This window comes from Acartia tonsa, chromosome 13 (assembly GCF_053477335.1).
Source record: "Acartia tonsa isolate MP-2025a chromosome 13, ASM5347733v1, whole genome shotgun sequence".
Lineage (NCBI taxonomy): Eukaryota > Metazoa > Arthropoda > Copepoda > Calanoida > Acartiidae > Acartia > Acartia tonsa.
Window position 1 is genome coordinate 4,294,845 of NC_137272.1, and position 13,080 is coordinate 4,307,924.

Here is a 13,080-nt window from a genome sequence, read left to right on the forward strand (position 1 = left end):
GGAGCGATGTAGGGGCGATGGAGGAGCGATGAAGGGGCGATGGAGGAGCGATGTAGGGGCCATCAAAGTACAATGTAATGTAAATTTCAAGAAGGAGAGATGAAGTAGCGATGTAGGGGCGATGGAGGAGCGATGAAGGGGCGATGGAGGAGCGATGTAGGGGCCATCAAAGTACAATGTAATGTAAATTTCAAGAAGGAGAGATGAAGGAGCGATGTAGGAGCGATGAAGGGGCGATGGAGGAGCAATGGAGGAGCGATGTAGGGGCCATCAAAGTACCATGTAATAAAAATTTCAAGAAGGAGAGATGAAGGAGCGATGTAGGAGCGATGAAGGGGCGATGGAGGAGCGATGTAGGGGCCATCAAAGTACAATGTAGTATAAATTTCAAGATGGAGAGATGAAGGAGCGATGTAGGAGCGATGAAGGGGCGATGGAGGAGCGATGTAGGGGCCATCAAAGTAAGTACAATGTAATATAAATTTCAAGAAGGAGAGATGAAGGAGCGATGTAGGGGCCATCAAGGAACTCAGATATATATATAAAATCGTGAAGGGGCCATGAAGAGGCGATATTTTATTAAATAGCCCCTTGGGATAAGAGGACATATCATTACCTCTTTAGAAGGAGCGATTATGGAGCGATAAAGGATCATTTAATCGCCTCTTAGGGCAAGGGGCTATCAAATCGCTCCTTTCAAGGAGTCATAACATCGCCTCTTGTTATAAGGGGCTATTAAATCGCTCCTTTCAAGGAGCCAATACATCGCCCCTTGTCATAAGAGGCGATCAATTAAAATCATCGCCCCATATGGAGCGATGTCATGGAAAGGACTATACCCGGTTGTTGTCATTCCTCCTTCCCAAGTAGAAGCACCTTATAGAAAAAATGACTTCATACAATACAAATGACCAATATTGATAGGCCAGTATACATTTTATCATTGGTCATTGACGTCATTTTTATAGGCACTATAAGCTGCTTCATTTTAGTATAAAGAAGTAAGAATTAAATCATCCTTTTTTCATTGCAAATTTAAATGTTAATATTCTATAACTAAGCCAATTTCTACATATTTTTTTAAAACTGATAAAAAATTATTCTTTAAATTGTTTCTTATATTCCTGACTTGTCTGCCCTTATTTCCCTTTTTGATATCGTTTCATATTTTACTATATTTTAATATTTTTTTCTATAAAACATGAAAGTAACCCTTCTGATTATGACTAAAACTTTTCTTTCTCTTTACATTATTCCTTTTAAAACTTTGATTGTAACTTTTTTCTATAAATAAACTTTTAAGTCAATTTTTTAGTATCTATTTTTTTTTAAACTATTCAAATTTGCCTATCGAGTATTAACACCCCCCCCCCCCTCCCACCCCCCTTAGTTAATAATCTAAAGCTAAAGAAATCGCTGGTCTAAATAGGTTATATTTTTAAGTCAACTTTTATAAATGTCTTGAAATGGTTTTAGTCTATTTAGCTTAAGTATATATTGAAAATAAATAAATACATTTATAACTAAATATTTAGATTTTCATACTTTGGTTTCATCATAACCAAGGATCTAAAAGGAATTGGACAATGGACGATAAATTGATATACATCTCTAATGATTATAAACAAAATTACTCCATCTGTAGATTAATATTATTGGTAGAAAAGGTTCCAGTACAAACGTCCCAAACGTCGGAGTGGACAAACGCAGGAGTGTTAAAACATTAATTTGATTAAGTATTTCTATACAGATTAGGTTAGGTTAAGATATGAAAGTACAAATAAGCCCCCTACAAGGGTTAGGCATTTTAAAAACCTATAAGATGGTCTAAAATAGGTTAGGTTAGGTTAAATGTCCACTCTTGCGTTTGTCCACTCCGAAGTTTTGGACTCCTGCGTTTGTCGTAGGACCGTCAAAAAGTTTGGACACTCAAAATTGAAGTACCCAAAGATCTAGATAACGTTCTTATAAATCTTTGAAATTTATAGTCCAATGTCCCCTCCCTCCCTGCTCTTAACTTTACCCTTTATTCCTTGGTCAAAATATGATGATAGCATTAAAGTTGTTCCCTTGAAATAACAATTTTTTTTCTTTAAATTGGCAACCTTTATATAATGAATCAGTTCTATAAATTAAACTAGAGGCTATGCACCTAGCACCTAGAGGCTTTGCACCTATCATCTAGAGGCTTTGTATTCGAGTTGACACAGAGAAGCTAAAAAATATATGTTTTTGATCCATCCCAAGACTTAAATCTGAAAATGAAATAGCCTAAAACCATCTATAGACCGAAGTTAATATTATTTGGAATAGAGGAACCAATCCGTTTAGTAGTTATTGAAAAAATAAGCTTAAGACAAAAAAAAACTTATTACCTTATATAATAGGATTAATATGATTTATGTCATTTAGACTGAAGAGGTTGCTATGTTTACCAAAATATATTTCAATAAATAACTAAGAAATATCAGAGTATTTTTCACTTAGTGAATTTATCACTTGCCAAAATACTTAAATAACAAACTGTATACATAAAGAAAAACACCAATCTTAGGCAAGAATATAATAAAATTTGCTAAAAATAAAATGTGTAAGAATATGGCAACACCCCCTGGCTTATGGCCTTCTAAAAGTATCTTTCAGTGGAATTGCAATTGCTTGTACTTGGATTTAGGATTGCGTGATTTTATTTTGTATCTTTCTATCTAGATATCTATCCTTCTATCTAGATATCTTTCTTGCTATCTATATATCTATCTTGCTATCTAGATATCTATCTTGCTATCTAGATATCTAACTTGCTATCTAGGTATAAATCTTGCTATCTAGATATCTATTTTGCTATCTATCTTGCTATCTAAATATCAATCTTGCTAACTAGATATATATCTTGCTAGTTAGATATCTATTCTTATATCTAAAGGGTGTGCAAAAAAAAATGCGGACATTTTTAAAATTAAAATTGCGCGGCTTGTGTTAATAGTAGAAAAATGTTACGTATATCGTTAGAACCGTTAGTAAATCTATTTTTAGGAAATATAAAAACGATTCCTCTGCTACGCATAGTTTAGGAGCTATGTGTTAAAATGTCCCAACTGACTTAAAACTTGACTTGCGAGTAAATTTTGGGACATTTTACCACCTAGCTCCTAGATTATTTGTAGCACAGAAACCGTGCTTATATTTCCTAAAAATACAGTTCATAGCGGTTCTAAAGGTATGCGTAACATTTTTCTACTATTAACACAAGCCGCGCAATTTGAAATTTAAAAATGTATGCATCAATTTTTGTAAAATATCTTCTCTAATTTTTGGTTATATTTTAAAATTTACTCGTAAGTCAAGTTTTACATCAGTTGGGACATTTTTAAACGTAGTTCCGTAACTATACGTAGCAGAGGAATCGTTCTTATATTTCCAAAAAAATAGACTTCCTAGTGGTTCTAACGATATGCGTAACATTTTTCTACTATTAACACAAGCCGCGCAATTTCAATTTTAAAAATGTCCGCATTTTTTTTGCACACCCTTTAGATAACTATCTTTCTATCTATATTGAAATCTATCTTTAAATCTCATATATTATTTATATTCTTAAAGTTTCAATATTCATTCTATTTATAATTTGTTTTAATAACTTTATCGAACTACTACAGCTTTCCTCCCTAGAAGCCTCTAGGGGCGCTTGAGGTTGGTGGGTTTGAATTCGATAGCCCAATTTTTATTTTGGTATCCAAAATAAAAATTTAAATAAATAATTTTTTTGGAGAGGGGGTAAATCCATCACTCAACAAAAATATGATTAGTAATCATAGATGTATAACCAAACAACTACCTGTATCCCACTTTTGGAGACCCTTTTCGTCTGCTAGCAAGTATATTTCTGATCTTTTGTAACAAATAATCCCGACATTATAGGTTGATTTTCAAAGACTCGATTGAAAGTCGGCACAGGATTCTCGGAGTGGGGATATACAGTTATTTAACCCCTTCCTCCTCTATTGTTTTGATCTAATCATCAACCTATCAATTTTTTAGACTTTAAAAATATAAAATGATAATTATCTATCCATCCATAATTGTACTGTGAAAGCCAGATAGAATCCACCAATTTGCGAGTATATCAATCACCCCCCCCCCCTTTCTTGTAATGTAGCAGAGTTCTTGTCAAATTAAACTGAACCTTGAAATTTCGTATCTATCTGTTATAGGAATAATCATGCAAAGTTTAAAATCGATAGGACAATTATAAACTGATTAAATAAACGGAAAGAGCTAACTGTCCCCAATGACTGGACCGACCCTAATTATAGAAAAGCTTTGCTTTTAAAAACACAAATACATATTATCTAAGGACAAACAAACTAGGCAGTTAGGGGGGGTGGGATTTGATTTAAGATGATCAAATTGCATGTAAAGGGACATTGCAGGCAGGTTTGCATGGCCGCTTTTACCTTCTCTGTTTTGCATGCAATGCAATAATTCTTGGACCAGGCAGTTCTTGCAAATTTGCAAAAAAAATGTTTATTATTCAAGCAAAAAAATTATCAAAGCACTTTATCCTAAGAATTAGTGAATTAACTTTCTTTAAAGTCACTTTTTCACATACCCAATAATAGACCCCTGCATTAACTTTCCACTTTTAAAATTGCAGTATCAAAAAAATTCGCACACTTTAGCGAACACCATGAAAATTTGGGACGTAAGTAAGCTGTCATTGTAACATAGGATGAATTTTAAATCTTTCATAAGCAACAAAGCACCTCTATAAAGCATGGTTAAAAAATACGGAAGTAAAAATGGTTGATGACAAAGTACAAGCTTATGGTGATTTTTAAAGCAGCTACCACGCAGGGAAAGGGCATTTGACTGTAAATTACACTGGTACCCTAAGTTTTATAACAAAGCCATCTTATTCGTGTGCTTAAAAACTTTGGGTACTTTTAATGAATTTTTATTAGTTGGTTCTCAACTTGTAGTGTCCAAACTTTACAACCAATAATTATATCTTAAGAAGGGGAGTTTTGTTTATCATCATTGGGAATGTATTTCATTGTCTTATCCCTTAAGATCCCTGAATTATGATGAAAACAACATGAAATGTTATTAAAGAAATATTGAGGAAACTAATATTCCTAGAAAAGTAATATTTTTTTTTACAGATAAAATAGTTGAATAACAGCTTAATAGGGTTCATGAAAAAAGTATCTATTTGATTTAAGATTTGAATAACATAGTTTTTTGGTCATAAAAATGTTGATTTTAGTATAATGTCAGAGCAAAAACCATCAAAAGTTTATTAAAATCGGGATAAAATATTGTAAAAACTTGGTTTTGTCACAAATTTAAAAAAATGGAATGAAAATAAATTATGCTAGAGAGTTAAAGAAGAGGGTAGATGAACCTGGGATTAATATTTGTCAGATGACAAAAAATAATTTTGTCTGCCTGGGTCGTAAATCATGATGACACATAATATGTCAAAATATTTGATCCTGGGTATTTATCAGGACTGTGATGGATATTGTTTCTTGGAAAAAATATTTCCTGTATGAAAGTGAGTAATATTGACATTATTAACCCTTTACAGCCTATATCAATATAATCAAATGATTATATATATAGCTTTTTTATGGAAGCGAGTACATATTATAATTAACCCCTTGCAGTCTGCTTAATATATAAAATTATTTATTTTCAAGTTAGTGACGGTTATGGATGCTAACAAGAAAAGAATTCCTGTATTTAAAAGCGTAATATTGACATTATCAAGTTAAAATATAATGATAGTAATGTTATCATACCAATAACAATTTTCAATAATCTAGTAGGTTTCAAATTTTAACCCTTTACAGCCTATATCAATATAATCAAATGATTACCACTTATATAAAATATGGCTTTTTTATGGAAGCGAGTACATAATATAATAACCACTTGCAGTCTGCTTAAAATGTCAAAATATTAATAGAATTTAGCCAAATATTTATTATCTGTAGAAAAATGTCTTTTTTAAGAAAGCAATTTTAGTTACCATGATTAAATGCAAAAAAATGATATGAATTTCATTACTTTAATACCTTTTTTTATCTTTTTTGTTATTGATTTATGGTTACTTTTTCTTGAGGCAATTTCTATTGGGAGAGTGGTGGTACCCTCAAAACTTCCTTGGGCTGATGAGAAGCTATATTTTAAATAAGAACCATATCGGATCAGCGGTCAGTGAGATTCTTTGGTACAAATAGACAGACAGGGAGACTCAAAGACATCTTGTTACTTTAATGTAAGGTCTTATATGTTGCTATTTTTTGAATAAAAAGGTCAATTTTATTTTTTCACAAAAATAATATTTTTCAGATTTGAAATCTCTAGTATCCTGGGATATTTCCTATGGTCAGACTAACATGTATGTAGATAGATAGATAATTTATGGATAGAAAGGGGAGAGATAGAATAGTTATTTCTTGCATCGTATTATAAAGGCTTTCCGCGGATATAGAATGGACAATTATAAGATTAAAACTAGTCTTTTTAGCCCCGAGGTGCCGAAGGCACCGTATAAAAAAACTGGTTTTAATCTTATGATTGTACATTTTTATATTCGTAGAAAGCTGGATATAATACGATGCTAGACATAGTTTTTTCGTATGAATGAGAACCGGTTCCTATCCACCGGATTCGAATAAATACGAGAAAGATAGATAAATTTTATGTATGGGGTTTATTAGATAGATAGATGGCTTTTGTCTGAATAGATAGAAAGGCATACTTTATAAGTTAACAGAGAGAATTAGTAATAGATATTTTTTTCTAGTATTAATTGTTTCCTTAGGCAGGTGGTTAGGTTACATTATATAAAGCCCCGCAAGGATATTGCACTTCATATATAAGCAAAAATGAGGTTAGGCATAAAGAAAAATATCTCCTCCCTCCCCCTTATTTAAAATATAAGGGGGTTTGTTTAAGCGACAGGAACTTTGAGGGAAAGCACCAAAAAATTAAATAAATAGAAAAATACAGTTGAATAGATAGACAGATAGATAGATAGATAGATAGATAGATAGATAGATAGATAGATAGATAGATAGATAGATAGATAGATAGATAGATAGATAGATAGATAGATAAGGAATAATTCTAAATCAATATGACACTCAGTAAATCAAAAGTTTGTGTCCATATATCAATTATTCACCCTCTGGGACAAACAAATTCTTATATAGATGTAGGGTTGATAACAAATTGTCTGAAATTATCTTATCTTATACTTATCTAACTAGCTAGCTATAGTTAACTTTAAACTTTTTATTCGAAATATTGAAATGATTAGTTAAAAATCAGGGGAAAGGTGTTTCAGTGCTCTACAAAAACTTTAAGGAAATCACCAAAACTTGGTAATAACTAGGCTAGGACATTTTCGCGATCTTTATGAACAAGAAAAAGCATGGAAACAAGAAAAATAGACTGTACACTTTGATAGGGAGGTAGAGAACATTGGACTGTAAATTACACTGGTACCCAAAGTTTTATAAAAACGTAATATTGTTCGTTGGCTCAAAAACTTTGAGTGATTTTATTAAAGTTTAATTGGTTGTTACCAAAATAGAAGTGTCCAAACTTTTCAACCAAGTGGTAAATTTATCAATTTATCTTCGTTGTGCTATCCCTTTATATTACTGACACCTTAATATCTATCTATTACTGCTTATGAGGTTCTCATAACAATCAGATTAGGCATAATTTGTTTATGAGATATTTGAGTGTGCATTCGATTCCGCATTTAAACACTAAAAAGACAAATTAGCGAAAACACAAACCCAAGGTGTAATGGGTTACCCAACCCTTTGATTGCGTAACTTTGTTTTGGAGTTATAACTGCGCCAGTTTGTGAGCCAAGGAATTCTCCTTTATCTTATTATTTATGTAACACGCCTGACATAGCAGCAGTAGAGGTAATATGTCTCACATGTATAGTATGATGCGGCGTTTTCCAAAATAGAACCCGATAGCAAGCGGACGAGTTACTAATAAAGAAAATGCCGCGATAATTTGCTACTTATGCCGATGTGTAAGAACACCGATATTTAATTATGAGATATAGATAATATTTTTATCCTTTTTTTACAGGCATTCATGGATTATAGTGCCTTTAAAAAAATGACGTCAATGATAGGCCAATAAACAGACTACATAACCAATGGAAGGCCAGTGTACACTTTAATTCACCAATGATAGGCTAGTTTAAAGTCATTTTTTATAGGCACTAATAAATGGGCGTTCATTAGGGGAAAGGCAGCACTTCCCCCAGAAAAAGTTTAGACAACCAAGGGCAGGAGGGGAAAGTAGCACCCCCCTCAGAAAAAAAAGAAAGTAGAAAGCCTGGCTAAACCCCACAAGGTTTTCAAATCTCTGTGCACTCTATCTTATTATATATGCCATGATTTTGAATTGAAGAGGGAGAGGGGGGGGGGAGGTTTTTAAGGAAAGAGGTAAAAGGAGTGGACATACATCTGTTTAATAATTTTAAATTCTATTACTGGGTTTTTGAAGCGGGGCTTTTGAGGTCTAACCCCAATGTATATTGTTTATTATCATAATTTTCAATCTTTAATTGGATGCAAAAAAAGACAATTATTACAAAATTCTTAAGTAGTGAAGTTTTTTTGGAGGCTACCTTAGTATTTACTCAGACTGTTAATTAATTAAGTTGTTGGCTCCAGGTTATTTTTAACATGATCAACAGACAGTCGGACAAAGTAAAGTATATACTGGATGCCCATTAAAGCATGGGAATCAACAAATTTCAGCTGTCTATCTTTACTAGCAGCCAAGAAAATTACATCTCTCCAGCATTACATTAGGGACTGACGGACAATCCGAATTATAGAGTAGTACTTCGCTAGAAAAGAAATAGTACCATTGTATAAAATATTACTTGTTTGTTTGAAGATTATTTAAAATAGTTGTTCTAGATCAACTGAAAATTGATTTTCAATTGGTTCCCTAATTTCCGAAGTTGTACGCTATTTTCAGCTAAATCATCATAAATTTCAAAATAAATAATAAGACGTCTTGTTATAGATTACAAATCTAAATTTATCCAATTTTGATTTTTTTTTGGACGTTTGAATCTTTTTTTGCTAGTAGTAAATATTGAGATAGGATGAGAGTGATACATACAAATTCGGAAACTAGAATTCAGCTGACCTTGTTCTAGTATGAAGACAGGACACTGTATACGAAAATTTAATTTTTTATGGCATAGTTAAGTATTTTTTGATAATTGATTGCCTTAAAGTATATTATTATTAAACAATAATATACAGAGCTTGATCTTTAGATCCTTTTTATGGTGCGCTGAATCGGGGCGATTCAGAGGTGAACCGTAGGTGAGTGGCATTGCTGCGCCGGTACCGCGCCACTGGGCGCGCCAAATCGCCCATGCAAATTCGATTTAAAGATTGGTATTTAATAATTTGATGGTGCACTGAATGAATCGCCCCGGTTTAAATCACCTATAAACGATTTAAAGATCCAGCTCAGGATTAAATGTTATCTCTCATCTGCTATTCAAGATAAACGGATGATTATAATCTGTGAGGATACCCTTTACCAAAAAACAGTATACAACTTGCTTTGTCCGTCCGTCTGTCTGTCATGCTACAAAAGACATAAATAATTTTCTGCGAATGTTTGAATCTCTTTATATTGCCTATAAACAATGACTTCATACAATAACAAGGATGACAACATCCATAAGTAGCGAAGCACAAAAAATAAAATCATAGATGGTAATACATACAAGTAGATTTAAAGTGTATTTAATAATTGATTTATTAGAGAAAATAAACACGAAACCCTGTTCTATTTTGTATAATGTTGACAATCAAAGTAAATAACATAAAAGATGCTCATAACAATGGGAAAAATTATTTTGATACTGATATCCAAAAAAAGTTTTAAGATTAGGAAAAAGATATGGAAAAATTTAAAAATAGCCAAAAACCTGCAAAAAGGACCGTCATGGTTGTTTTCTTTAAACAACAGGAAATGTAATTTAGATATGTATAACTGAAAAAATTTTGGAAATCGTACCATAAACACCAAAGATAAGGAGAAAAATGTGAAAAATGTGAAAAATAAAAAAAAATAGCCTTAAACCTGCTGAGAGACAGGCTGACCGTCATAGTTGTTTACTTAAAAGGACAGGAAATTTAATTTTGATATCTATAACTAAAAAAAATTTGGAAATCGAACCATAAACACCAAAGATACGGAGAAAAATGTGAAAAATACAAAAATAGCCTAAAACCTGCTTAAAGGCAGTCTGACCGTCATAGTTGGTTTCTTTAAAGGACTGAAAATTTAATTTAGATTTCTATAACTGAAAAAATTTTGAAAATCGCACCATAAACACAGAAGATATTGAGAAAAAGGTGAAAAATACAAAAATAGCCTAAAACCTGCTAAAAAGCGGTCCTACCGTCATCGATGTTTTATACTTAATTGTGCTCCTTGATGATGGGAATGTTGTCAAAAAATTTCAGCATTCTATCTTTTATAGTAGCTGAGTAAATCCCATTTCCCCCATAGCGTTACGGACTGACTGACGGACTGACGGACTGACGGACGGACAAAGTGAATTATAGAGTAGCTTCGCTACTAAAAATGACGAATGACAGGCCGATACACAGACCAAATTACCAATGTTAGGCCACTAAGACGTCATTTTTTATAAAGCTTTAAATGTTTTTTGATGTAAGATACTTAATTAATCTTGAGATACTATATCCCCGTCAGTGTTGTTGACAAGATGTTTTATTGTGTCTTCATTTCTTGCCCTGTCAAACTTTCTCCATGTTTATTCCACTTTTTTGCCGCATTACAGGTCAGCTGAATTTAAGTTGCCGATTGTGTACACATTTTCCTATCGGTGTTTCCTCATCCTATCTCAATATTTACTACTAGCTAAAAAAGCTTTTAAAAAAATTAAAATTTGAAAAATCATAATTTTAAATGTATATAATGTATAAATCGTTTATACATTCAAATTTTGATTGTCTTTTTTGGAAGTTTGAAGTTTTTATTTAGTAGTAAATATTGAGATATTAGGAGGAAACACCGAGAAAACTGTGTACACAATCGGCAACTCAAATTCAACTGACTGCATTACACCAGAATCATTTATTTAAATTTATTTCAAATTATATTTTATTCAAATCAATAAATTATCTATGTTTAAAAGTATTTCTTTTCCAGGATCTAATGGGATAAGATAATGGCTGATAAATTGATGTACATCCCCAATGATTATGCACACAATTATAGATTTATGTAGATTAAAAATAGTGGTTGAAACGTTTCAACACTCAAATTAATAAAACAGCCATTCAAAATTGATCAAAAGTCCCCAAAGTTGTTAAGCCAACAAATAAGGAACCGTTAACATAATACTTTGGGGACTAGTGTAATAAATATCCCATTGTCACCTCTCTCTCTCTCTCAGATTTCAGATGTCTTTATCAATAACGACTACGCCACTAGCATTAAGAATGTATTCAAAGAATAGGAAAGTTAAGCAAATAACCTAAAACCACCCTGGGAACAATGTTAAGCTTTCCTAAAATGGAATGGAGACCACAATCGGTTCAGTAGTTATCTAAAGCTTAGGCTACAGAAGAAAAAAACCTTACTGTTTTATATATTAGAGGGATTAGGTTAAAAGCACAAAAATAGATAACAATTAATAAAAAGTTAAATATTCTTGTCATTAAATTTAAGACCACATAGTAGAAAATTTGAAAAAATTTAAATAAAAAAGGGAGGACGTGTATCTGTCTGTCCGTCTGTACTGAAAGATCTCTTGACATGGCTTCTTTTTTTAACGAGGCTTCTTAAGGTACTGGGTAAATTTTTCTTCTCTTTATAAGAGGAAGATAACATTTTTTTTAAATCTTCTCCTCTCCCCCCCCCCCCTCAAATATTATATTTTACTATTAGGTCGATTTCTATCTGTAATTAAACACTACCTATATACATTTCGATACTAAAACTACATGGGAAAAATTATTCATATTATTGTATTATGGATAGTATAAAAACTACAGGGTGCTAAATGTGTCTTACCTGATAACCAAAGCGTACTGAGGCACAAGGTTGGCAAATGATTCCATAATAGATGAAGACTTGGATTCTTGGTAGTAAGAGAAAACACCTGAAATAAGGATTTTTAACCATCTATGTCAAACCATGGATCTAAAGGGATAAGACAATGGTCAATATATGATGCACAATCCCCAATAATGATAAACAAATCTACTTCTTATATAGCGTAAAATTAGTGGTTGAAATGTTTGTACACTCAACTCATGCCAGGGATCTTAAAGGATACGATATGAACGATATAATTAAACACCCTCCGAACAGGGTTAAGGCTTAAGACAATGGACGACAAATTGATATATGTACAAAATACGTACCATATATGTAGAATGTTAGCGAGATCCTACGGAACAAACAGACAGACAAACATCCTGTTACTTTATTATTAGGATTAAAATCTGTTTGTACCTGTGATAACAACGACAGAAGTGAGCACAATACCGAGGTACAAGTTATCATCTGGGGGTTCCTCAAGGGTCAAGGCCTGCAACCATAAAAAAATCAAATATTTACAAGAGTATTTTTTCGGCTCTAAAACTTATTGACAACATTCCCATCACTATGGAGCATTATCAACTAAAAAAACATCCATGTCCGTTGGACTAATTTTTTGCAAGTTTTTGGCTATTTTTTAGATTTTTCAGTACAAGTTATCATTTGGGGTTCCTCAAGGTTCAACGCCTGCAACCATAAAAAATACACAGACTAAATTACTAAAAGCATGCCAATATACATTTAAATTGAACAATGGTGGTCAGTATTACAAATTTTTTTATGGACTACAAAAAGCTCCATTTAGAAATCACGGAAAAGGAATAGTTGTTTCTCGCATCTTATCATAAACAGCTTGCCGCGGATTTAAAATGTACAAATATAAAATTGAAACAAGCTTTTAGCCCCGAGATTCCAAAGGCACGG

General features: G+C 32.4%; 1 protein-coding gene across 2 annotated transcripts in view; it reads right to left on the reverse strand.

The window, feature by feature from the left end:
• Positions 1–13,080, reverse strand: part of LOC145303802 (sodium/potassium-transporting ATPase subunit alpha-like) — a 66,889-nt gene that overhangs the window by 43,320 nt on the left and 10,489 nt on the right. For both annotated transcript variants that reach the window (XM_080145423.1, XM_080145422.1), the window contains exons 4-5: positions 12,571–12,646; positions 12,127–12,214 (exon numbers count right to left, since the gene is read on the reverse strand). In XM_080145423.1, coding sequence (XP_080001549.1) covers positions 12,127–12,214; positions 12,571–12,646 — 164 coding nt within the window. The remainder of the gene's footprint in view (positions 1–12,126; positions 12,215–12,570; positions 12,647–13,080) is intronic.